This window comes from Pleurodeles waltl, chromosome 4_1 (assembly GCF_031143425.1).
Source record: "Pleurodeles waltl isolate 20211129_DDA chromosome 4_1, aPleWal1.hap1.20221129, whole genome shotgun sequence".
NCBI lineage: Eukaryota > Metazoa > Chordata > Amphibia > Caudata > Salamandridae > Pleurodeles > Pleurodeles waltl.
In genome coordinates, this window is record NC_090442.1 from 646,890,647 (window position 1) to 646,918,513 (window position 27,867).

At 43.1% G+C, this 27,867-nt stretch overlaps 1 protein-coding gene across 1 annotated transcript; it reads right to left on the reverse strand.

Annotated features, from left to right (window-relative positions):
* Positions 1 to 5,368: 5,368 nt before the first annotated feature.
* On the reverse strand, positions 5,369 to 20,295 carry SNRPF (small nuclear ribonucleoprotein polypeptide F). The gene is made up of 4 exons (XM_069229090.1): positions 20,076 to 20,295; positions 19,118 to 19,243; positions 17,517 to 17,581; positions 5,369 to 5,529 (listed from the first exon to the last, which is right to left on the reverse strand). The coding sequence occupies exons 1-4, from the start codon at positions 20,076 to 20,078 to the stop codon at positions 5,463 to 5,465; spliced, it is 261 nt and encodes an 86-aa protein (XP_069085191.1). The 5' UTR covers positions 20,079 to 20,295; the 3' UTR covers positions 5,369 to 5,462.
* Between the last annotated feature and the right edge of the window lie 7,572 nt (positions 20,296 to 27,867).

Below are 27,867 nucleotides of genomic sequence, written 5' to 3' on the forward strand. Positions count from 1 at the left end.
TTTCAAACAAGGGGAGTATTTGATCAGTTTTAGAATTATGAATCGCTAAATTGCAATATGGAAATAGGCGACAGCCCTTTGTGCGTGCTTCCTCTATGTTTTCTACAGCACTCGGAGTTCTTTCAAGAGTTTGTGCGACCTGTGTGGAGAGCCTCCCTAAAAGTGATTATTGGAGAAATCTAGATTTGAAAAGGGCATCCTTGTGTAAACCTGCAGGTATGGTCGAGTAATTTGGGAATAGGGAAACCAGTAATTTTTCACCTTTTTTTAAGTGCTGAGTAAAGGCAATTCTACGTTACAGATAAACATCAGAGACTCCTTACGAAGTGCTAAGGATTTCAAGAAAAAGTTACCATCAGATCAGTGGTCGGAAAAAGCCAGTGAGTCCGCCTTTTGTTTCCACTTGGGATCAGGAGTAGAGGCAGTATAAGTAATCTATGCAGTACTGAGTGACAGGAAGCTGGTGGCTATGCAGTGAATGAGGGGGTCACTATACTAATTCGCTTTGGCGCTGGGATACTTGGATGTTAAACAGAAATGAAGTTTAATTTCCACATTAGGAATAACATCTTTGGCACGGTAAATGACAATATCCACCTATGGGTGTAGTAGAGACTTTAATCTATGGGGGTACTTACCCATAATTGAGGTTGTATTGCAAGCTCAGTATGGCAACTGAGGAAAGTGTATATTTTCAGTCACAAGAAAAGAAAAAAAAGATACATGCACAGTATACCCAAACTAAGAGAAGAGGCATTTCCTGACGGCAGTTTTTCCAAAACGTATACTGAAAAGTACCAAGGCCACATATTTCTACAAAGACCTATTGATAAGAAAAAACAATGAATTAATCACTTTGTTCTTTCCATGTAATGAACAGTAATATTGAACTAGATGAAATATTGGACTGTATGTGACATTAGGTCACAATCAAAATAGGGTGCAATATATGTATCTTTTTTTGCCCCTTGTATATTACTAACAGCAGTATTGGTATTCATGAGATATTCGATTGAAAAAGAAATTAGAGGAAAAATTAACCCCTCAGGTGACCTGGACGAGGTGGTTCCATCCTCTGCTGTGGCACTCAGGTTCCAGGGGAGGGGGATGGATGTGGACAAAGAAGCCTACTAGATGCCAGGGAATAAAAAAAAAAAAAAATATATATATATATAAATATAAACTAGTGGGGTGGTGACTACCAACCGGCATGGTTATGCCCCCCACCCCCTCAACTAAAGGGGGTAACACTCTTTCAGCTCTCCCTCCACACACTAAAAGATCTTATCCAGTCGCAAGCAAGAGGACATTTGATTATTTGGGGTTTTAGTTTTACATTTGGGCCATGGACGCTTGTCTAACTCTCAAAATCATCCCACTTGGAATGGTTAGGGCTGCACTTTTTGGACTTTGGGATGCTGCCATGTAGAAAAATCTAAGTGACCTAGACACCTGAAACATCTGGGTGAGTCCAGGCTGGTGTGCTTCACATGCACCGTGCACCATGTTCCTACCCACAATACCCTGCAAACCTCCAACTTTGCTTGAAATCACATTTACCCCACATTTTTGTGATTAACCTTTCAGAATCTGCAGGAATTCACAAAATTCCTACCACCCAGCAGTCACGATACCGATAAAAATTGTGCCCCACTTGTCATCCTAAAAACGCTTTTTTCCAAACTGCTCTTTTGGACCCACTTTGACTTCCCCTCATTTTAGCCATGTTTTTGGCTCTTCCCTGTCACAGGCACTTGGCCCACCTACACCAGTGATGTATCATTTTTATCGGGAGACATTGGAGGAACGCTGGGTGGTAGGAACTTTGTGCTGGTGCCGTGATCCCACACAGAAATGTGGGGATTTTTTTTGTTGCTACAATTGAGGTTTGCAGAGGATTCTGGGTTATAAAAAAAAAAACCAAAAAAAAAAAAAACACACACTGGGGGATCCATGCAAGTCACCTCCCTGGACTCCCTTGGGTGCCTAGTTTTCAGAAACATCTGGGTTTGGTAGGTTTCCCTAGATGGCTGTTGAGCCCAAGACCAAAAATTCAGGTGTCCGTCTGTCAGTGGATGTGGCCACGTAGTGTTTTGGGGGCATTTCCTGTTGCAGGCACCAGGCCTGCCCACACAAGCGAGCCACCATTTTTATTGTGAGACCTGGAAAGGGGGGGGGGGGGGGGGGGGGGGAAGGAAGGGTAGGAATAGGCTGGTTATAAGGAAGTTTGTGGTTTCCCTAGGTGCAGGCCAAAATCCAAAGCTAGGCACTTTCTTAAAAAAAAACGTCAGATTTCAGTGTAAAAATGTGGTGTGTCCATGTTGCATTTCCTGTCGCAGACACTGGGCATACCCACACAAGTGAGATCATTTTTATAGGTAGATTTGGGGAAACACAATAGCAGAACATGTTATTGCCCCTTGTCTTTCTCTACATTTTTTTCCTTCCAAATATAAGTGAGAAAAAGGGAAGAAGAAAAAATACCCATTTGAGAAATACCCTGTATTTCACATGCTAGTATGGGGACCCTGGAATTCAGAGATGTGCAAATAACCACTGCTTCTCAACACCATATCTTGTGCCCCATTTTGGAAATTCAAAGGTTTTATTTGCTGTATACAATGAAAACCCATTGCAAGGTGCAGCTCCTTTATTTGCTCTGGGTAGAGGGTTCTTGATGAGCCTACAAGACCTATATCACCCCGCAACCAAGGGGTCCAGCAGACGCAAGTGTATATTGCTTTCAAAAATCTGCCATAGCCGGAAAAAGTTATAGAAGAAAACGTGGACAGAAAGGGCTCTTTGACACCTCAATTTCAATATTTTTATTTTAGCTGATACTTTATGTAGGAAAACCTTGAAGGATCTACACAAATGACCCCTTGCTGATTTTGTATACTTTTCAGAAATGTTTCGCTATCCGGGATCCAGCCTTTGTTTCACACCAATTTCTATCACTATCTGGAAGGAGGCAAAAAAAAAATTAAAAAAAATAAAAAATAAAAAAATAAAATGCCATGTCCCAGTAAAATCCCACAATTTTGTTGAAAATGTGGATTTCAGGTTCAAGTCTGCCTGTTCCTGAAAGCTGGTGATTTTAGCACTGCAAACCCTTTGTTGATTACATTTTCTGGCCGGGAGTAGTGGGTGGGGGGAGCAAGCTTTCTTCTGCAGCCCATTTCCCCCGTTTTTTTTTTTTAGAAACAAAATGTTTACTGTATTTTGGCTAATTTCTTGGTCTCCTCCAGGGGAACCCACAAACTCTGGGCACCTCTAAAGTCCCTAGGATGTTGGGGAAAAAAATGCCGCAAATTTGGTGCAGGCAGCTTAATAGCCAAAAAAAAAAGGCCTGGCACCTTAGGGGAAAAAGGCCTGGCAGCAAAGGGGTTTAAGAAGTGTGCAGTATAAATATATTCACAGATGTTTATGTTATATGCATATGTTTAATGGTAGGATGATGTATAGGAGAGCATGTTTGGAGAATGGATGTTGTCGAGTGTGGATGTTTTTATTTTTGAATGATCTTTAAAGGAGAATTGTATTAAATTTATTTATTGCCAATGTACAGTTAAAAAAAAAAAACACATTGTGTTCAACCTATTTGCTCACTAAAACTTGAAATATTTTAAGAAAATAAATAGGATTTTTATTGTGTTGAGTTCAACGTAATCGTTTTGGCTTTACATTTGTTTCTTTAGAGGTAAGCCAGAGTCATGTGCCACACCTACCTAGGACCGAGCAAAGGATAAAATTAAAAGTAACTTAAGTTGATCGGATATAGAATAGCAACATTAGGCGTGTCTTACAACTACCCCAACCGATAAGGGCCACTGGAATTATGCACCAGGCGAGAAACAAATTATGCAGCAAGAAAAGGCCAACTATGCAGTTTAGTGTTGCAAGTTTTGTGCTAGTATTACTTCATTATTTTTACCTATTTTGACACTGCTTTAGCAAAAGGTGTTGCCTGATCAGTTTCACTTTTAAACCCAAATACAGTAAAAAAGCTACTGCAAGATGACCAGCCAACCATTGCAAAAGGCCTTCCACTGCGTGGCAACACACCACTTTTTTTTCCCCAAGTAACTTTCTTCCCATTTGAGCTACAAGTCTTTTTTGTTCAAATTTGCCCATCAAGCAGCATCTTATATGGCAAATCCATAAATCTGCAGATGCACATTTTACACATTCTCTCATAATTCCAGTGGTCCACCTAATATTTCTTGCAGTTTAAAGCAGCTGTTCCCATTGGAAAGAGGGGGTCGTTGGGATTGTAAGAGAATTAGTGGAGGACACACCAAGGCAAAGTTTTACTATGCGTAAACCACCTTTCTGAAAGGACTGATAATTAGGACGGTGCGGTAGGTGACCTTGCAGTGCCTGCAACAGTTTTTTTTGGGGGGGTGGGGGTCAGATGGGGCGCTGCAGAGAATGGTACAGGCCTCATGACAAAACAGTCCCCTCCAGACTTCCAGTTGTCTTACATTGTACGGTGGGAACCAAACTCCCAGAAAAGAGGTCTCGAATAAATGGCAGTAAGTGTGGCTTTAAACAATTAGGTTATATTATTTAATTGGAGAAATTAAAGGTATGTTTTTATTGTCTTGCATGATCGATACACGTTAGCGGACGCATACACCCAATGGAATATGGCATGAGGATAAGAGGGGCCCAAAGTCCCCTGAGGAGTCCAAGAGGAAGAGACCAGGTGAATAAGTGGAGACCAGCAGTTTATAGTAGCAGCATTTTCTCCCCTTCAGTAGGCACCTCCTGGGCATCAACCACACACAAGATAGAGAAAAGGCAGGTCAACACGAGAGCTGTCACGGTTGGAAGTTCAGCCACACCACAGATTTAACTGCCGCATCCCATGTGTGAATGAAATTGCACCAGTAAAGCTTCCAATATACTAAGGTTAGCTTGCCTCTTTATGCTACTAGACCGTACTAATAATGGAACAGAGCTACAGGTAGAACGAGTAACGTTCCCAGAGTAACAAAGTTGTCAAGCGGACGTCATGAGTCCACACTGAAAGGAAGTGTTCAATGTATGAGGCACTGGAAGCAGAAGAAACAGACCTTTTCCAGCAGAATATACACAAATGTCAGACTGTGCCTCTATTTACACTACGAGGCAGTACAGCATTTAATAGCCTACAAAAAGTAGTTAAGACAATAAATGGTAATGCACAGTCAAATTGGAACACCACCAAAAATTTAATAGGTAAATCCAGGATTTATATACATTTGTATCAATCAACCCTGATCACCAGCCTGGCTGAAAAAGTGCCAACTTTTTAATGTTTCTTCTTCCACAGAGAATCTTTACTTTGTAAAGAATAATGAACATTACAACTTACAAAACAAAATATTACAAAAAAAAGTTTATTGCATGAAGCAAAATTCTACAAAAAGACCACCGACTATAAATGATACATCTAATTTAATAGCCATCTTCAGAGTTCATTCTCTCATTTCTCCATCTTCCTCCTCTTCTTCCACTCCTCGGATATAGAGGACATTGTTACACCTGTAAATGAAAGGCAAAAAAAAAATATCCTTTAGATTTTAGAAAAGAGTAGAATGGGAAGCTTGACTATTTATTGGGGACACTCAATATGTTCCTTACTATTCTACCTAACTTGTAAAGGTACAAATGAAATCTACACAGCCAAATGCACAGCATAGAACACTTCATTTTTTTTTTTTTAAATGCAGATTTACACTAGCCACCAAACAAAGGGTTTACAATGCTACTAACCTGCTCAACCCTCCATGTATCGCTCATTAGCTGGGATGCAGGATAGTGAGCCTTTCTGAGTAAACTGTTGCCAGCATACAGCCTAAATACCTGGTTTCTCCTCCAAGTTCAGGTACACTGAGTAAGTAAGCGTGCTGAACACAACGGTAAAAAAACATTGGTACTATGGGACTGGGTGCACAACCCCCCCCCTCCCCCCAAGAACAGGTTACCTACCAGTAAGGTATCAACAAGCATACCATTAAAATTAACACCTTTTAATCCTGGTGGCACGGTATTTGCTACAGAGGCAGACAATTTTATTACTCAGAGCTTTAGTGGGATATCAGTTGTTCATCCATCTCTTTACCACGTGGTACCTTACAACCAGTGGACTACAACGTGAGGAACTTTAAAACGCACTGTACTACACAGATTTACTTTACCACTGATGGGAAGTAATGATTTACACATACATTTGTTTACACCCGTTTGAGGGCTAAAGACCCCCAGGTTTTAAATATGCACATTTCTCCTTTTTAAAATGGGTGTGCGCAAGATTTGGGAATTTATGCTGGGCTAGCAGCTTCTTATAAACAAAAACAACTGTCACAGGAATATTGTGCTCAACACTGACAAGTCAAACCAGACAGATCCGGTAAGGAAATGGCTCCCTGTTGCAGTTACCCCCCACTTTTTGCCTGATACGGATGCTGACTTGACTGAAGTGTGCTGGGACCCTGCTAACCAGGCCCCAGCACCAGTGTTCTTTCACCTAAAATGTACCATTGTTTACACAATTGGCACAACCCTGGCACCCAGGTAAGTCCCTTGTAACTGGTACCCCTGGTACCAAGGGCCCTGATGCCAGGGAAGGTCTCTAAGGGCTGCAGCATGTCTTATGCCACCCTATGGACCCCTCACTCAATGCATGCTCACGGCCTCACAGCGTGTGTGCTGGTGGGGAGAAAATGACCTCTAGCAGGCCTTACAGCCCTAAGGCAGGGTGCACTATACCACGGGTGAGGGCATAGGTGCATGAGCACTATGCCCCTACAGTGTCTAAGCAAAACCTTAGATATTGTAAGTGCAGGGTAGCCATAAGAGTATATGGTCTGCGAGTCCTTCAAAAACGAACTCCACAGCTCCATAATGGCTACACTGAATACTGGGAAGTTTGGTATCAAACTTCTCAGAATAATAAACCCACACTGATGCCAGTGTTGGATTTATTAAAAAATGCACACAGAGTGCATCTTAGAGATGCCCGCTGTATTTTACCCAATTGTTCAGTGCAAGACTGACTGGTCTGTGTGTGAGAGACGAGTTTCTGACCCCATGTGGTGAGGGCCTTTGTGCTCTCTGGGGACAGAAACAAAAGCCTGCTCTGGGTGGAGATGCTTCACACCTCCCCCTGCAGGAACTGTAACACCTAGCATTGAGCCTCAAAGGCTCAGGCTTCGTGTTACAATGCCCCAGGGCACTCCAGCTAGTGGAGATGCCAGCCCCCTGAACACAGCCCCCACTTTTGGCGGCAAGTCCAGGGGAGATAATGAGAAAAACAAAGAGGAGTCACTGGCCAGTCAGGACAGCCCCAGGTGTCCTGAGCTGAGGTGACGGACTTTTAGAAATCCTCCATCTTGCAGATGGAGGATTCCCCCAATAGGAATAGGGATGTGCCCCCCTCCCCTCAGGGAGGAGGCACAAGGAGGGTGTAGCCACCCTCAAGGACAGTAGCCATTGGCTACTGCCCTCCCAGACCTAAACACACCCCTAAATTGAGTATCTAGGGGCACCCCCAGAACCCAGGAAATCAGATTCCTGCAACCTAAGAAGAAGAGGACTGCTAAGCTGAAAAACCCTGCAGAGAAGACGGAGACACAAACTGCTTTGGCCCCAGCTCTACAGGCCTGTCTCCCCACTTTCAAAGACACTGCTCCAGCGACGCTTTCCACAGGGACCAGCGACCTCTGAAGCCTCAGAGGACTGCCCTGCATCTAGAAGGACCAAGAACACCCGAGGACAGCGGCTCTGTTCACCAAAGACTGCAACTTTGTAACAAAGGAGCAACTTTAAAACAACACGCGTTTCCCGCCGGAAGCGTGAGACTTGGCACTCTGCACCAGACGCCCCCGGCTCGACTTGTGGAGAATAAACACTTCAGGGAGGACTCCCCGGCAACTGCGAGACCGTGAGTAGCCAGAGGTGACCCCCCCCTGAGCCCCCACAGCAACGCCTGCAGAGGGAATCCAGAGGCTACCCCTGGCCGGACTGCCTGCTTCTAAGAACCCGACGCCTGGTAGGGACACTGCACCCGCAGCCCCCAGGACCTGATGGATCTGACCTCCAGTGCAGGAGCGACCCCCAGGTGCCCCCCCCCCCCTGCCCAGGTGGTGGCTACCCCGAGGAGGCCCCCCCCCCCCCCCCCTTGCCTGCATCACTGAAGGGACCCCTTGGTCTCCCATTGCTTTCTATTACAAACCCGACGCTTGTTTTCACACTGCACCTGGCCGCCCCCGTGCCGCTGAGGGTGTACTTTCTGTGTGGACTTGTGTCCCCCCCCCGTGCCCTACAAAACCCCCCTGGTCTGCCCTCCGAAGACGCGGGTACTTACCTGCTGGCAAACTGGAACCGGGGCACCCCCTTCTCCATTGAAACCTATGCGTTTTGGGCACCACTTTGACCTCTGCACCTGGCCGGCCCTGAGCTGCTGGTGTGGTAACTTTGGGGTTGCTCTGAGCCCCCAACGGTGGGCTACCTTGGACCCAAACTTGAACCCCGTAGGTGGTTTACTTACCTGCAAAAACTAACAAACTCTTACTCCCCCCAGGAACTGTTGAAAATTGCACTGTGTCTAGTTTTAAAATAGCTATATGTGATTTATGTGAAAACTGTATATGCTATTTTGCTAATTCAAAGTTCCTAAAAGTACCTACCTGCAATACCTTTCATTTGAAGTATTACATGTAAATCTTGAACCTGTGGTTCTTGAAATAAACTAAGAAAAATTATTTTTCTATACAAAAACCTATTGGCCTGGAATTGTCTTTGAGTGTGTGTTCCTCATTTATTGCTTGTGTATGTACAACAAATGCTTAACACTACTCCTTTGATAAGCCTACTGCTCGACCACACTACCACAAAATAGAGCATTAGAATTATCTGTTTTTGCCACTATCTTACCTCTAAGGGGAACCCTTGGACTCTGTGCATACTATTCCTTACTTTGAAATAGTGCATACAGAGCCAACTTCCTACAGTTTCTATCAGAAGTGTAGTCAAACTAAGCATATGCTTGTGGGCCAACACTATGCTTATGAAATGAACTGGGCCAACCCTATGCTTATGAAATGAACAATGGAGTAACCTGTATTTCTTGATACAGATTATCAACTTGGAAGGGAGACAGCAAAGCTTTTATCCTAAAGGAATCCACATTACATAGGAAAAGGACCTGCTTAATATGCACAAAATCAAGATGGTAGGCCCCAAGAAATAATAATGGAATGGTTAGTCTATCAGAAGCATTTCCAAGGGCAAGTCGATAAGGAAACTTACAACTCAATTTATATTGTTTGTGAAGATTATTCTAGGAAGAACGATGCATTGTGCAAATGACCAATAATGATTTGCTTGATGTATAATTCTAACAGGGTTTTAAAAAGTAAAGGAATGGTTTGAATGCATTATACTCAAACGGAAAACATGTGGAAACAGAATGAGAGTTTTGAAACAAAAAAGGGGGGCATTTCCTCACAAGTGACCAGGGTACTAAAAAATCCAAAGTGAACCTACTGGTATGGCCAGACAGGAGCATTCTGAAATTAAGTTGGTTGTATACAATTTGCCTGTATCCGCATGCATGCCCTTTCCTCTAAATTAGAGGTGAGGGGCCCCAAAGGGACTCTTCTCTACCGCTAACCCTCCACCCCCTGCCCCCCCAAAACAAGGCTCCAACCAGTAATCTATGAAGAATTTTAAAAGATAGTACCAGCACTCAAATACAGCAACATATTCCAAAACCAATCCCTGCTGTGTTTTAACGTTTTCCAGTTCGAGAATGGTTCTGTTTTTTTTTTTTATAACTTCTGTCACCCTTTCACAAGATTTGAATAGGCTCTTCATGTACCAATTCCTAGATCACCACAGCCTGCCAAATAAATGCAAAAGTAAGGGATGCCAGTTCTGTGGCACATATATTTCTGCAGACATCCAGATTTCAAAAGTTCTGCAGGTTTTGCGCATGTTTAAATTATCCATAGAATTTCCCTATCTGACCATATTTTCAAAAGTGTGAAGTATGACTGAGGTAAAGGAGACGAAGCAGCAGTTATGTCCCCACTGTAACACGTTCCTCTTCTTGCACCGATCCCAGTGTGCAGCTTTGTAGAGCACACCCTCATAATATAAACGCCAGAGACAGTCGCCAGACAGTCAGCGAGGCAGAGATATGGCACAAATTGAAAGACTGCTACACACCAATCTCTCCGTACTTTGCACCACTTTAATTACAATGTGCCCTCTATGAAACGGGCAGAAGACATGATAGACCCAACTTATACAAGAAACAACTTAGCAGTGAATCTATCTAATATACTCAATGAGAATGAGCTTACCCTCCTGAACAAAGGTATTTCCTTCTGCCCCAAAAACTGATTTTGTACAAACTAAGATTGACATACAAATTTGGAACATAACCCAATTGGCACTATGTTTGCTGATTTGAAGGTGAAATTAAAAGGATGGCATGAAAAACCTATGATTATCGGTATTTGGTTATCAATACAGTTAAGCCTACAATTCAGTTTTTACCCTAATTGGCCCAGGGGAGCCCAATGGTATCTGGGTGCGAGTCGGTGTTTGAAAACATTTCTAAATATGTGAACTACTATGGTCCTGATTATTAACTTGGCAGCGGCGATTACTTCATCACTGTGAATGATATCCCCCCCCCCCCCCGCTGTAATACAAGTTCTATATCCTATGGAACTTGTAATACAGCGGACAGGATATCGGTCACGTTTGTGACAGGGTAATCTCCTCCACCAGAGTCGTAATTAGGCACTATTTCTCCCATGGTAAAAACTATCACCATACATAAAGGATTATGGGCAGTTCCTAAAAACGATTGCTTATATTGAGTGCCAACAGTAGTTTTATCTTGTAACCATTGATGTGGTGTCATTGTACACTTCAGCCACGACACTGGCTTAAATGCAATTATTTATTTCTAGAAACAGAAACGTAAGAGGCGGAACACTCAATGTTATTGTCAATTATTGAGATCTGTATAACAATCTCTTTCTATTCAATAATGAGGTGTTTCAACAAGTCTGCGGAATGGCCATGGGAATTCCCTTCTACCCAGCTATGCAAATCTGAAGATGGGCTGGGGGAGACTGCATGACAGGAGGAATATAAACAGTATGTATCTAATGTTGGCATCTGGTTAAGATATATGGGTTTGCTTATAATCTGGATGGGTACACAACAATTCATGGAGTATTTGTGAGATCAACAATAATGAATTTGGATTAAAATTCACGTGCAACAGTGATAACCTGCAAACTGACTTCCTGAAGATTCGGGTAGATATTGAGAACAGATGTGACCACCATGTATAGGAAACAGAATGCCACAAATTGTGTCCTCTGTACAAGGTTCCACCCTATAGCACTGGTCAAAGGTATCTCTTATGGGAGTTCATCCGTACTGAATGCAACTGCTCTAAAGAAGAGGATGTACTAGCCCAGTTCAGGGAGGTAAAGAGGATGTTCTACAGCAGGGGCCACCCCGCAGGATATGTTGAACAAGGTGCCATAAGAGCAAGCAGAAGAACACAAACATCTTCATGACAAAAACAACTGGAAACGGAAGATAAAGCTACCAGTATAAAAATGATCACAACTTGCAGCAAGGGGAGTGATGTGATCAAGAAAATATTCCAAAGACATTGGAAAATTCTAACAAGTGATAGTGACATCTCAGAAGCGGTTGGTCGTATACCGCAATTCAGATACAGCAAAGCATGCTCTCTCAAGGACAAACTAGTGAACAGTCACTTTACAGACAAGCAACCTGACAACTGGATGGAGAAGCAAGAAGCTTTGTCAAATGCAATAGCTGTAAGGCGTGCAAAATAGGAAAGAACACATATTCGGTCATTGAATCCAGGGGTACAAAGATACCCATTGAAGAGAGAATTACATGCAATACGAGTTTTGTTGTGTATCATTAAATGTATGTGTGTCCTCAAGTACACAGGAAGTACAATTTGTCCGTTGAAAAAAGCGAATTTTGGAACATGCAACACCGGGACATGAGCTACGCAGCAGCTAAGCACTAAACTCACATGATGGATTTGAGAATTTTGCAATATTATGGAGTGGCCCATGTACCTAAAAATGAAAGGGGCGGTGGCAGGACACTACAGCTTTGAAGACTGGAGAGAAGATACAAGATTACAAACCAGGGAACCAGAGGGACTGATGCAAAATTGCATGTACACCTATAAGAAATAAGCTATACGATGTGGGTGTCTCGAGGTGTGTAACTACGCATCTTTCTTCAAAATTATGGCGAACCTTACAGTCCATTGTTGATGTGGTGATGATTGTACTTTGCTTCCCTTGGGTATACAGGTATAGGATCGCTAATAAAACAACTAACAGACAATTACGATAGAGAACATACAGTGGAACAATGGCAAGAATACAACATATTGGGCAATTCACATATATGTGTGTGTACAAATATAAATAATAATAATTTGGTATCTGGGGCTTTGAACTTGTTATACAAGAGCAGGAATACCAGACCCTTGCCTAGAAAAAGTATGACAGTATAGGATATTTGGAATGAATAGAATATACTGGTCAAATTAGTAACGCGGACAGAACAAGATTGCCCTCCAATTTTACACACATCTGGGATCCGAGGAGAGAACTGGCTCTTTAAAACTCATGTCACCCAGAGATTTATCATACTTTTCTGATCTGAGGCACTGATAAGTAACTTATGGCAAATATGATGACCAAATTAATTAATTCATGTAGCAGCTCACATATAGTGATATACTGTGCAGTGCGGTATGGAAATAGCATAGGGCTTTGTCTATTTAGACATTTGACACTTAGTCGAGACAAGTAACTTACATCTTGAATTCTGAGGTGGGGACAGGCATGCCCGATAATACCACATTATAAATCATACAAACTTATGCGCAGAAGTACTTTTCACACAATATAGCCACATCTTATATAGCGGACGTACCATTTTTTGCCCTTAGTACTACTGATAATATTAACGTGTGTTTGTTAACTTCTATGATCAACTGGGTTGTCAATATGCAACAAGGGATCACGATTTAAGATTTAAATAATTTCAAAAACGAGGTTTTAGGAGTACCTGTGACCGAAAAATATCAAAACGTATACCTCAATTATACATACCTGTTCCAGAAGTTTGATTTTAATGCACTGGAGTGTTTAGTAACTATGGCCCTAATTATGACAATGGCAGTAAATGCTGCCTACCCAGCAGTTGCCATACTGGCGGATGGTGTTAAGGTGGCGCTGCTACCACGAGCAGCACCACACCAGTAGACCGCCGCCAGCAGTATTATGTCAAATAATACGGCCTGGCGATGTCTGCTGGCGCTAGCAGTGCCCCATCCCGTCCTCTGTTGGAAGACCCCCTGGGTGCAGGCAAGTCAGGTTTCTGACAGTGGAGAGGGGGCGGGGGGGGGTTGTGTGTGGGGGTGTGTTTGCACAAATGTGAGAGTGTGTGAATGTGCATGTAGTAGTGTTTGCATGTGTAAGAATGCACGTATGAATGGAAACATAAATGCGTGTCAGAATATGTACGGATTTGTGCATGCGTGTATGCCTGTGTGAGTGTGAATGCGTGGTGTGTGTAGTGGGGGGATTGGAAGCAGGGAGCGTGGATGGAGGGGGCTGGGCCTCCTGCCAGTGACAGGAAAGGAATGTCAAAGTGGCGGTATGTACCGCCAGCCTGTTGGCGGTACTACTGCCACATTAACACAGACTGCTGGGGTCATAATGACCCCCTATGTTTCCCAGAATGCCTTCTAATGGGCAGGACAAGCAATGCTATACATACTGAAATGGTAAAGGACCCACTGACCATAAACAAGACTTGAGTTGAACAGCGGGGTTTGCTCAATATGTTATTAAAGCGGTACAAGCACAGAGAGATTGGTGTGCAGCGATCTTTCTTTTAATTTCTGCCAGATAACGACGAGGGTGGATTGTTCTAACCCCTACCACAGACAACCTGAGTGGACAGCAAACCTTTGTGACCGCATTTAAAATAATACATCATTATTGAATTGTGGGAACCACCACTGCCCCTGGGGGGGGTGGGGGGGGGGCACACCCCTGCCCCCACCCCCCAAAAAAACAAGTATGTGAACCCTTGGGGGGGGGGGGGGGTAGTAAGGTAGGGGTGTCGACAGACCCACCTCCTTCGGCTTTCAGATGCCCTGGGGACCACCACCACCACATCACCGGGGGCTACTCTGTATGTTTAAGAGCCCCCATTTTCTGGGCCATATACAGCCCCGGGGACAAAAGCACCTCTTCTGGGCTGGCCCTTGCACAACAAGTGGGTGGGGTGGGGGTGGTTAAGAAAGTCACGCAAACCCCCTACCCAGAGCCATCAATGGCCCTGGGTGACCGCCACCCCCAGGGCTGGCCCCTGTTATCTCCTGAGTGGTCCACCATCAGGAGATAAACGCTTGTTTTGCGGGAGCAGTGGCAGTGCCTGCCAGGCAAAAGCAAACACTAACCTAACTTCTAGCATGCGGGAACTGTCAAAATACTTCCACTTGCTGGAAACAGAATTTTCATCTGTTTCCCTGCTCACAGACATGAGGGCAAGGAAATAGATTTAAAGTATTGCTCCAGCAAGCAGGGAGATGCATTTCCAGCAGCTCCCTGTGTGCGGGAGCAGTGCATGCTCCCACATGAGGTGGGAGCAAGCTGGACAGCTGGGGCCTTTAGGCTTACCCCACGGTCCTGTCACTTTCACTCTCATCCAATAATGGGAAGGAAATCAGTAAACTGTACTGTAGAGGTTAAGATGTCAGACCCTTACACTGAAGGTTCTATGTTAAGTGCACCAGGAGTCAATTCCCTGTTTTAATTGAAACAAAACAAAAAGCGGGGAAATGACCACTGGCACACCTAAACTTTAAATATTTAAGATACATACCGAGAGGTGAGCTCACAGATTTTGACAACTACATTTTCTTTTCAGTTTGTCCATAAATCTCACTCTATATTGTTAATCAACGCCTAAAAAGCCTCTCTACCAATCTCATTCACTTTCTCTAAATAGCTTTCTCAACCTTTCACTCTCTTCCATCCCATAATGGAAGAGAGATTGCTATTGCAGTGGACTCTCAATTTACTGACTTCAAAGCGTCACAGTAGCAAGATGTTTTGTTCAAATGTTTTAGTTATGGTTTGATGCACTGCAGAAAAGAGCCACGTGTGGCCTACTGGTAAAGCTATCTGACTAACTCAATAGGATGAAGGTTCAAATCCTGGTATCTCATGGAAATGAGTCTATATATTTTCTAGTGTTCTGAATGTTAAAACATTCCCCAGACAATTACTTCAAAGCGTCACACTAGCAAAATGTTAAAAATTAAATATATAAGCACTTCTTGATGCAGAACAGTCACCTCTGGCCTAATGGTGAAGCTTTTGATCTGTCACTCAGTATGTTGAAGGTTCAAATCCTGGTATCTCATGTCAGTGTGTTTACTTGTGTTTTGAACGTTAAACTTTCCTATTGAAAGAACATTTACAACACCCCCCTCCCCCCATCAAAAACATTGGGTTGAACGTCGTAGCTATGCCTGGACATTGCATGGCAAAGAGTCACTGTGGTCTGGTGGAAAGGCATCAGCCCCCTGCATGCAACACCAAGCCAAAGGCCGTGCGTAGTGTGGCCTTGGGAGCATATAGGGGCAGGCTGCAGTACCTGGCCACAGACCAGGCCCTGAGACCAACTGCCACCATGCATTGCCTTTGGTCGTCATGGGTTTATTACAAGAGACGTTATAGTTAGGAAATATATATTTTTTTTTAAACAACTTCTGCTGGCAAAAGGTAGAAAGCTAGACACATTTCACTGCTTCCAACAGCTAGTAACATACTGGAAAAACCTATGGCAAACTAATGACATCCCACTCAGACAGAAGGCCTTCAGATCAGGCAGTAGTACAGAGACCACGCAGCTAGTAGCTACCAAGGAACTTTCTCAGTGTGGCCTTAAACACCAACATTCCACCCTCATCCAGAGGATGAAGGAAGTGGGAATCCCCAGAAATGGCATTACAGGTTTAAAACCTTCCCTGGAAAATAGGAGCGTTCAGTTATGCGAAGATGCATTTTTCCTCAGATGTTCCCTCATGGTGAGGGGGTTCCAGAGGGATCCTCAGTAATCCATACACTCTAACCTCTATGTAGCCCTCCGAGATTGTGCTCGTGTGGTTTGGCCTTGTCACATGCAATTGACACTCAGAACATCCTGGCCCTCACCCCGATGTAAGCCGCACTTTGTCACAGCTCAATTCGTGCCTCAAGGAGGTTACAGAATGGATGCCTGCAAGCAGCCTGAAACTAAATGGTGATAAAACAGGCATACTGGTAGTCAGTGATAACGCTACATGGCTGTAATGGTCATGGCCAGAAAATTTAGAAGAAATAACCAAGCCTGTCCAGGCAGAATAAAGCCTGGGTTTCTGGATTGACAAAAAATAAAAATAAATAAACTCACTGTGGAAACGCAGGTCCGAAAGCTGGCTGGGTCTTGTTTTAGCATCTTGAAATCTCCTAGAAAGTTTCTACATTTACTACCACCTCCCACCAAAGCGGTGGTAATACAAGGATTAATTAGCACTCATCTTGACTGTGGAAACCCCCTCTATCTAGGGAGTCTAGAGTATGTGGTAAAATGGAGCGACCAGAACTCTATGGACACCCCAAGCTTCAACCATCAAGGCCGACGCTAGCAGCCCTGAATTGTATGCAGGTTCAAAAAAATTTTTTTTTTTATTTTTTAAATGCTTTGCACTGCGCCTCAAGTCTTACATAGAAAAGGTCAGCCCATTATCTAGAAACGTCTTAAGCCCTCTGTTCCACGGAGGCTTCTTCAAGCAGGCAACCAACGGCTCCTACAGTTCCCAAAGTTAAAAGAACTTGGTGGTGGTCGCTCTTTTGCATATCTTGTCTTTAAACCTTGGAACACCCTTCCCGCCGCACTCAGATTTCAGCGATCAGAAATATGCTTCAGAAAATGTATTAAAACCCATCTCTAAGCCATGCGCTCAACCAACCGAAGTGTACTAAGCACTAGTACACATGACTGCATACCATCTCTTCGTGGCTGGTTTAAAAGCAATTTCCTGTTAAGACCAACTGGAATGTCAAAACACTCAAAAAAAAAATTACCCTTGAAAATAACTTGTCAATGCTTTCACCCCTCACAGCTGCAACTCTGGTGTGTAAACTAACTTCCATTTCGGGGATAGATATCCCAACACATAAGTTTAAGAAAGAAAAATTAAGCCAGCACATACGAGGGATGAATAGGAGATATGCATTTCTTGTTTAGAGGCTAGCTAATTGCTAGAGATTCAATTATTGTTTCCACGAAAGCACAAACCAGATGGTTTACAGCACAGCAACCATGAGAAAAACACTTATGATACAGTGCCTAGTTAAAGACAACAGGTTTTAAGTTACCGTATCAAGACTTCACCCAGATGTCCAGATAATGCCCCATCAATGTATTCTTCTGTGTTTGCCAGCTTTAAAAGAAAGAAAAATAAAATTTGAAAATAATATACTTTACCATCAGCATGTGGGGAGGCAAATAAACCATTAGCTGAGAGAGCATCAGTATGAAACAAGCAGTAGTCTATCAATGCGGTGCAAAGCATATTTATATTGACTCGAGACACCAGTTCCTCCTTGGAAAGCCATGACAATCTTTAGTATATAATAACCACTGTAAAGCAGACTGTACTTTTGGGAGATGTTAACCAGTATTTAAGCAGGGTGCCAGTTATTAAAACAAGTGCTATATTCTGTGTAGTGACAGCTACATTGATGAGTCGCTTTTGGACCACAAGGTGACTGAACGGCTCTGTTGGTGTCTGCCAAAAGCGCTTCCTTCAAATAAGTTATTTCAAATCACGCAAGACAAAATGTCAAAGGATGACCACAGAGGGGTTTAAGGTCATAACCCCTTGGCCTTTTGCAAATCAGTGTCCTGGAGACTCTGGAAGTGGTCCGGTTGGGTGCAAGGTAAAGCTGATAGCTACAACCTATACCCGTTGAAGCGAAGTACAGGGGCTAGGTACTATCCAAATCCGGACCCTGTTACCACCATTACCTGGCAGATATTGGGTCAAAAGGATGCATGTAGAATGCTAAATCCTGGCCCCATTTTCAAATTCACCAAGTTCCTAATTTCAGGGTCACTTAAAGCTTGTGCGGCCAAGTTATTATGTCTTCCAGTACTTGAAGGCTACGTTCTGCTTAATGCTAAACACTGCTGTAATCAATCTCCTGGACAAACGAGCAGTCTTTCCTTTAGATTTTACACTCTTGTGGTACGTTACTAGGGCAACATAAAAGGTATCAGGTTGGCCACTGTTTGCTCTCGTCTACCAAATATCCAACATTCTCATTAGCACATGCTCAACCGGCAGGACTGTTTTTAGATCCATTCCCTTCAGAAACCTAGAAGAAAGTTCGAGTTCACGACCTATCACCCAATTAGGCTCCTATGACTCAGACCCACATTAAAAAAAAATGATTTTACCGCTCAGCAATACAGGTTGCTGTACTATTTCCTCAAACCCTTATCTATTCCTAGCCTACTCCCTTGTCCCATTTCATCAACCGCTCTACAAACCTGGACGCCATATTTAGCCATAAACACATAGCTTGGCCCCCACATGCCCTCAGGAGGCAAGTGTCACCCCCACCCCACTGTAGACAACACTACCTCGATTGGTACAACACCCATTTGCACAAAGGTATGTCATTCAAACCATCAAAAATATCCAGAAAACACTACAACCCCACTAATACCAAACTACCTCACATGTTGCACAGTGCATTATGAATAATACCTAGAATCTATCGTTTTTTCGCATTACTGCTGCAACCGTTTTGTACTGCTTAACTTGCAACCCTGTTTACTAAACATTAGCTTTATCTACTACTAAGTTCTTGTACGCCACCCTAAGTAATCTCTTTAAAATGCCCCGTTAGAGACGATTAACAATCAGAATGTAAGCAAGGAGTAATACATACAGCTTAGCTACTCATCTCACCTGCATATTCATATATCCATCGACAGATACTAGATAACCTTTGTATTCCATTCCCCATTTCAGTTTGACCATTACTGGCTTGCCAGTCAGTCCATTGAGGAAAGGCTTGGGGTTCAGTGGTAAACTCTGTTTTAAAAAACAAACAAAAAAAAGCATTATTAAATTAATTACAGCTTCCATGAGATCATTAGTTAGTCCAATTGAACTTGAGCACCACAATCAGAAACGGAAAAACACACTGATATGGGCTTACGAATAACAAAATGGGCAAAACTACTTTCAGTGGACCCATAAATCACGTTGTTCCTTACCATCAGACGCCAACCCGTCATGAGAAAACTCCTTACCTGCTGCAAAATCTAAAGACGGTCGGTAGTTTAAACGACATGCAGCAACTCGAAATTGCTATTAAAAAGATCCAGACGTTGAAAGAATCTAAGCAACAATTATTAAAAGCGGTTTATTGGCAAATAAAATACTGTCTTACAGTATAAGTCCTTACACTCAGTAAACGCCTCGCACAGAGACCATTCAATGGTACTCAGCTGAGCGGGTAGTGGCTTAAAGCACGAACTAAATGCTTTGCCGATTGAAGCCGTTTTTGCCATTCGCTTTTCCTGACATTTCAGGCCCGTGGTTCAATCCAACAGAGACCAGGCCTTAATTTCCAACACCATCTAGCAATATGCAGATTTAGATCACGAAATGTGAGACCACTTTAGTATAAAAGGTTACAGAAGAGGAAACAGAGGCGGTAGAACCAAGTTTGGGAGTGACAGAGCGAAAAGATTCCTGATAACCCAGGATTAAGTCGTGATAACAACTGGATGAAAACGAGCTGACAATGGCGGGAAGAAAGAATTCAGAGGATAAATATGAACACAGAAGTGACATATACCTTACAAGCTTACGTAAAGCAAAGGAAACGGCCTTTGAGGACTGCACGTAATCGACTCACCATGCTGGGTCTATTTTCCCTCGACGGGAAAACACAAAAAAATTCCTCCCCGGGGCCGTAGCACACACGCACCACCGCTGGAGTACTGCGAAAGAAAATGGCGAGCGGAAGTGCAACCCTACACCATCCAAAAACGTCAACTCCGATTGGACCAGTGTGGGCTCTTTGATCCCGGAAAAGAAAGAGGCTTTCGCTCAGAAGAGAAAGGCTGCTAGAAACAGAAAACGGACAAGCACGACAGGCAAGCTGAAAAGTCTGTGCTCAAGTTCACACCATGTTGGAACGATGAACAGGAAGTCACGCCTCGGGTGTGCAGTTCAGGAACATTAGCTGCACCTCTGAGGAGCAGAGTGTGCTTAAGCAGCGTGCCCTTTCTCTCGGTTTTTGTGTTTTACTTCCTACGGGAGCCATTTACGTATGAAAGTTTGAAGCTACATTATTCACATGAGGCGAGAAGTATGCCTTTTCGCATTAACTAACTCAGGAACCAAGTTTAGAACATCAAAAAAAGTAATAAATACTAGTGAAGGATTCACATACCAATAAGGGTGCCACTGAAACACCGTATAACGGGGCTGCGGCTAAACTGAGTGGTGGAGGCAGAGACAAATATACAATTCTATGTCAGGACCGGAGGCTCAGATTATGCTTCTCTTTCTTTACTTCTCAAATAATAGCAGCCAATCAAAACACAAACTACATTTCCCACAAAGCAATGTAACAAATGTCCACCAATCAACAGTCTTTTACTCATATTAGAGTCTATCAACACCTCAGGACTTCCTCTTTCTTTGCTGCTCCTTGTAGTGATGTATTGGTTTGTATGTAAAAGAAGAATGCTATGACATCAGGGGCAGTGGAATGTTGGGGCAGGCTGTGACTGGGGATTGGAATGTTTTCATATGAAAGGTTGGAGTTGTGCCGGTTTGGGGATGGCGAGCACATGTATCTCTGTCTGTACATTATAACTGGAAATAAACTTGTAAGGAAAGAACTAGAAGAGCCAGTGTACTTACTTCACATGGCGACGAGGATGGGATCGTAAAGCAGCAAGCATTGGACTAAGAAAACTGTATTGGAAGGCAACGCTACAGACATCAGACTGAGGATTGTAGAGCAGCTATTTTCGGACCTGCTTTGTTAAAGGCAACTTATTTTAAGCAATTGAGGGCAGTTTTTTTTTATTATTATTTATTTATTTTTATTTTTCTCTTTCTCTAATACAGTTGCCGTTTGTTTATTTTGTTTGAGGCGCGTGTGTACTGCTCAAACGTTAGATTTTTCATCGCGTCGGTCCTCGCGTGCACCCCCGCATGGTTACTGGTTGCCTGGACAACATAATGCTTAATAACAATGTCTTGTGAACGTGCTGGTTCTTGCGCTGGAAGTTACATAGGAGCAGGAACAGCGCCCTTTTAATGTTCATTAGTACCAAGTACATGGTATTATTTTTACTATTCTTAACTTTTTAGCAACTTCATTGCTGAAGTTTATCCGGCACAAAGGAAAACTAACAGAAATTATTATAACAGAGATACATGTCTTGCTGAAGAAGTAAGCTAAAGAGTTATATTTTACAGCTATAACTTTTAGTACACTATGTCTTCGAGTGGAGATTCTTCTGGTACAGGGACGTCGCTTTCTTTGCAGTTGAGTACACCAAAGGAATTTTTAGCATCTGTACAATGGAAGGAGTGGAAGGAATATTTTTTGAATTACATAGCAAACTTAGAAGATTGCAATGGTTTAATCTCTGCTGAAAGAAAAAAAAGGATCTTAATGCACTGTTTAGGCCCTGAAGGTCTTCGTATTTACAATCAACTACAAAAACACGATGGAGGCGATGAAGATGTGTTTCAAAGTGCTATTTTGGATTTAAATGATAATTTTTCTCCTGCTGTTTGCATTGCGGTTACTCGTCACGCATTTTTCCATAGGAAACAAGAGAAACACGAGGACATAGAGAGCTACGTTTCTGCTTTAAAACATTTAGCTAGCTCATGTAGGTTTGCTGGTCTACATGATGAACTGGTACGGGACCAGATTGTAATGTACACTAAAAACAAATCTATTCAAGAGAGGTTGTGGATTGAAGGCGAATCCAGTCTAAAGGATATTATTGCTTTAGTGAAGAAAGCGGAATTATCCGAAAGATGTGCGAAAATCACTTTGGCACAGGATAAGAACTTTGAAGAAGTTGTTGCCAAAGTTAGTGATCGCAAGCACAACAAATGGTCCATGGATAAGTGGGATAATGACTTTAAAAAAGAGAAAAATCAAACTTTTGCAAAGAATCAAAAATATAACATGTCTGATCGATCCAGAAATGAGTGTTTCCGTTGCGGGAGTTCCTTTCATTCTGCAAAATTTGATGGGTGTCCAGCTAAAAATGCTAATTGTTTGGAATGTGGAATTGTAGGCCATTTTGCTAGGGTGTGCAGGAAGAAACAAATGAAGAAAGTGAACAGTAAAGTGGCCTGCATTAAGGAAGTGGTGGAAGACTGTTCTGATGACAGTGATGAAGACGTAAATTATAAACTGAGGGGTCACAAAACTGTGGTTTTGAACACTTCAGGACAAACGTCAAACAAACCCTTGTGTTGGGTATCATTTGGGGGAGTTATGCTGCAGGTGGCAGCAGACTCTGGTTCCCCATACAGTATTGTTTCAGAATGCACATGGCAAAAGCATTTTGTACATAGTTTAGGAGAACATTTAGAAACCTCTGACATTTCGCCTGAAAGTTACACTGGTGATAGAATAGATATTATTGGTTTTAGATTGCTGGTATTCAAATTTGAGCAAAGACAAGCCGTATGTAAATTATATGTGGCTAAGGATGGTCTGTCGGTATTAGGCTGGAAAGACCAAAAGAAACTGCATATTGTGCTTGATCATAACAGTGTAGAGCAAGTCTTAGTAATGTGTGATGAAGAAGACACAAAAAAATGGGTCACACAAGAGTTTCCAGGAGTGTTCAATGGGCAAGTAGGTCAACTGAAAGGCTTTATACATCAGATTAGACTCAAAAAGGATGCCAAACCAAAAATTCATAAGGTACGGAATATTCAGTTTATTGTCAGGGAAGAGGTAAAAAAAGAGTTGGACAGGTTACAAAATTCACAGATTATAGAACCAGTTGAAGCTTCTGAGTGGGTTTCACCTTTGGTTGTTGCGCGTAAAGCTAATGGCAAAGTGCTTTTGTGTGTGGATTTGAGAGGTTTGAACAATAATATCATAGTAGATCAGTTTCCTTTGCCTCGTATTGATGAGATGTTGTCTGCCACGAGAGATGCTAAATGGTTTTCCACTTTGGACTTGTCGTCTGCTTACCACCAGGTTAGGTTGGACTATCATAGCAGACATCTTACAACTTTTTGTACACCATGGGGTTGTTTTCGTTTCAAACGTATGCCATTTGGTTTGGCGTCGGCGGCTGCCGTCTTTCAAAGGTTGATGGCGCAGTTATTTGGACATTTGCCTAATGTTACATTCTTTCAGGATGATATTTTAGTTATGGGAAGTAGTAAGAAACATCATGATAAGGAATTGAGGAATGTTTTGAACATCTTACAAGAAAAAGGTCTGACCGCAGAGATCAGTAAATGTAGGTTTGCACAGAGAAAAGTAACGTATTTAGGACATGAGATTGACCATGAAGGCATAAGATCTAAAAAAAAGTTGGTAGAAGCTATTAAGAATGCCCCATGCCCCACATCTAAAGACGATTTGAGATCCTTTTTAGGTCTAGCCGAGTTTTATTTGAAATTTGTAGAAAATTTTTCAGCTAAAACCTACCAAATGAGACTGTTACTAAAAAACAAAGTGAAATTTGAATGGAATGTAAGTTGTCAGAAGGCTTTTCAGGAAATTAAGAATGCAATTGTGAGTGCTCCAATGTTGCATGGGTACGATCCAAAAGCTTGTTCTATTATCACTACGGATGCAAGTGGTAAGGCCCTTGGTAGTGTATTAACACAGAGTGACAATGTGGGTAAAGAATATGTGGTTGCATTTGCATCCCGTTCTTTGTCTCCCACAGAGGAAAAATACTCTGTAATAGAGAGAGAAACTTTGGCATGTGTATGGGCATTAGAACACTTTCGGAAATTTGTTTGGGGGCAAAAATGCATCATACGGACTGACCATAAGCCTCTTACTAAATTGTTAACTACAGAAGGTTTATGTAGAGCATCTGCGAGAATAGCTAGACTATCTATGAGACTACAAGATTTCTTATATGAAGTGCAGTATGTTCCTGGGGTAAAAAATGTTACTGCAGATTTTTTAAGTAGAATGTCCTTACCTTTAAGAGAGTTGGATCAACATCCATGGAATGACTGGTGTGTAGCTGGTGTGTTTGATGAGAATACTTTAAGCTCATTGCAAAAAGAAGAATGGATCATGGAGTATGAGAAAGACGAAGTGTTGAAAGAAGTTAAAAACAAAGTGATTTTCGGCTGGTATAATGACAAGAAAGTCAAAAGCAGTGATATGTTAAGAGCTTTTTGGGAAGTGAGAGATGAATTGAGTATTGAAGGTGATTTTGTGTGTAGAGGTGGGAAGATTATTCCCCCCTGTGGTATTAGAAATAAACTTATCGCTATTGGACATGAAGGTCATTCAGGAATATCTCGCACCAAAAGAGGAATTAAAGTACTTTATTGGTGGCCAAAAATTGATGTAGAAATTGAGAGATATGTACGTGACTGCATGGAGTGTGAGAATAGTGACAAATCTCAAAAGACACTTAACCCGCCAATTTCTTCTTCAAGTTGCCCTAATATACCATGGGAAGAAGTTGCTTTAGACATTATGGGTCCTATTACGTGGCATGATGGGTCTTCAAAGTTTATTGTGGTTTTAGTTGATTTGTTTTCAAGGTGGATTGAATTTTCTGTGTTACAAAAAATTGATACCAAGGCAGTGATTAATTTTTTGGAGGAAATATTTTTGAGTGAAGGATTTCCCAGAATTTTATTGACGGACAATGGTGTTCAATTTAAATCTGAGGAAATGAAAACTTTTGCTAAAATGACTGATATTGAACAAAGGTTTACAGCTTTATATCATCCCAGGGGGAATGCTGTAGTGGAACGTATAAATAGGATTTTCAAGGGCATCATTCAAATTGCAAAGCATGAAAACAAAAGTAATATAGATTCTGAGTTAAGGAAAATGTTATGGGCTTATAGAGTGACACCTCATGAGACAATAGGTCAAAGTCCGTTTGATATAATGTGAGGTAGAATTCAATTTTCAAAGATTAACCCTGGTTGGATGCAAAGAAGCAGACAAGTACTTTGGAGCAAAGAACATGTAAGAAAGTGCATAAAGAGTTCACAAGAAAAGAACAAGAAATATTTTAATAATAAATATGGTACTAAAGAAGCACATTTGAATGTGGGAGATTGGGTGAGAGTGAAATCCGTAAGGAAAGTGGCTAAAGGTGAGAGCAAGTTTGGCGAGCCTATAAGAATTAAGAAAGTGATGAGAAATACTGTCATTTTGGATGATGGCAGTGTATGTCACATGAGTCGCGTTGCTATTGCTAAGCCTTGCAAACAACAATTTGTGCAGTATGATTTGCTGGAAGGTAATAATAACAAATATTGGTGGTTGGAGTGTGATATTGATGGTAACAAAGATTCTAGAGTTATTGGGGAATTGGGAGCTAGGGGCTGTCAGGAAGGTGTCCAGACTCGTATTAATATGGGAGAATTTGAATGTAATGTGAATGAGCATGAACAGAATAAAAATGTAGCTTGTGGTGAAGTGAAGAAAAGTTGTTTCGGCAGGGTTTTGAGAAAACCTAAGGTATTAGAAAATTTTGTGTGTGATTAAATAAAAAAATATATATTTATTTATATACATATTATAATTTTTTTTTTCTTGTTTTTTTGTTATTTTTTTTAAGGGAAGGGGATGTGTAGTGATGTATTGGTTTGTATGTAAAAGAAGAATGCTATGACATCAGGGGCAGTGGAATGTTGGGGCAGGCTGTGACTGGGGATTGGAATGTTTTCATATGAAAGGTTGGAGTTGTGCCGGTTTGGGGATGGCGAGCACATGTATCTCTGTCTGTACATTATAACTGGAAATAAACTTGTAAGGAAAGAACAAGAAGAGCCAGTGTACTTACTTCACTCCTCACTGAGATAAGTGCTCCGTTTTCTTGTGCTATTCAGTGCGCGCGCTTGCTTTACTTTGCTGGCATTACTTATTTCCTTTGTTTCAGGCGTGCCGAACAGAGCGGGCTCCCATTCTGGGAATCTCCGCTCGCGCTTAGGGTTGCGCCTCTGTTTCGTTCCTTCGGGGCTTCCCCCGGCAGGTGTCCTTTTCCTGTCAGCGTGTGCGGGCCGAGCGGCCTCCCGTTTCGGGAGTCTCCGCTCCTGCACTGAATTATTCTTCTCCTCAACATACTAATTAGCGCTTTGCGCTGGATCGGTGCCTTTCCCATGTGTGACCCGACTTTGAGAGCGCGACGGTGCATGTCATCAATTTCTCCTCCTCTGGCCGTTGACAGAATGTCAGGTTCGCGCGTTTAGCATTCTCGGCGCGTCTGTCATCGGCTGCTCCACGCCTAGCTCTGGCTGCAATAATTGAGCTTGCCCTGCATTCTTTAGCGGCGTGCACGCTATTTAGAAGTTCTCTTGTGGCTCTCATTTACGCCCCTGGCTGCCTTTAGAAGGGGCTGCAATAATTATATTACGGCTGTGCAGAGGAGCCTAAATACTGTTTTTTCTTGCACTTAGGGGTTAGGCTCCCCCCTTATCTGACTGAATTCAGCGTTCAGACTGAACTTGTGTAGTTGACCTGCCATATTGGTGTAACCATGACCGAGTGGCTGCCCTTTGAGGAGGAGGAGATTGAGGGGGTCATTCTGACCCCGGCGGTCTCAGACCGCCGGGGCCAGGGTCGGCGGGAGCACCGCCGACAGACCGGCAGTGCCCCGCAGGGCATTCTGACCGCGGCGCTTTGGCCGCGGTCAGTGCAGGAAAACCGGCGGTTTTCCGCTGCCCGTCAGAATCCTCCAAGGCGGCGCAGCATGCTGCGCCGCCTTGGGGATTCTGACACCCCCTACCGCCATCCTGTTCCTGGCGGTTCGCCCGCCAGGAACAGGATGGCGGTAGGGGGTGTCGCGGGGCCCCTGGGGGCCCCTGCAGTGCCCATGCCAATGGCATGGGCACTGCAGGGGCCCCCGTAAGAGGGCCCCGCTTGTATTTCACTGTCTGCATAGCAGACAGTGAAATACGCGACGGGTGCAGTAGCACCCGTCGCACCTTCCCACTCCGCCGGCTCGATTACGAGCCGGCTTCATGGTGGGAAGGTCGTTTTCCCCTGGGCTGGCGGGCGGCCTTTTGAAGGCCGCCCGCAAGCCCAGGGGAAAACTCAAAATACCCGCCGCGGTGACCGCGCCCGGCGGGAGTCAGAATGACCCCCTGAGTTTGGTTTTGAGGACGCTCTCAGTCCCCAGTTGGGAGCAGGTTTGTCTGAGGTGATTAATGCCTCCGTACAACAATCTTTAAGCAGGGCGTTGGCGGTGTCTGTACCGCAAAGGATTAACCAAGCTGTTTTTACAGCACTCAAGCCCCTCACTCAGCAATTCGATTCATTTGTCAAAAAGCAGGGGTTGGCCCCCTTGCCAGAGGAGAAAGTGAGGGAAGACCCTGAGACAGCGACTACTCCCCAGGTCTCTTCTTGGCCGCATGATGGTGCCTTGTCAGCGTTGGCCAAAGCTTCTGCGGACCATGTGTATTGTTCCTTGCCGTCTACCTCTAAGGGTCCTCTT

What these genes read in the sequence shown, in the direction of transcription:
- SNRPF (XM_069229090.1), bottom strand. An exon ending in ATGGATATATGAATATGCAG is followed by an intron (nt 17,582 to 19,117) that starts GTGAGATGAGTA and finishes TTTCTTTTAAAG; the next exon opens with CTGGCAAACACAGAAGAATA. An exon ending in CTGGGTGAAGTCTTGATACG is followed by an intron (nt 5,530 to 17,516) that starts GTAACTTAAAAC and finishes TTTCATTTACAG; the next exon opens with GTGTAACAATGTCCTCTATA.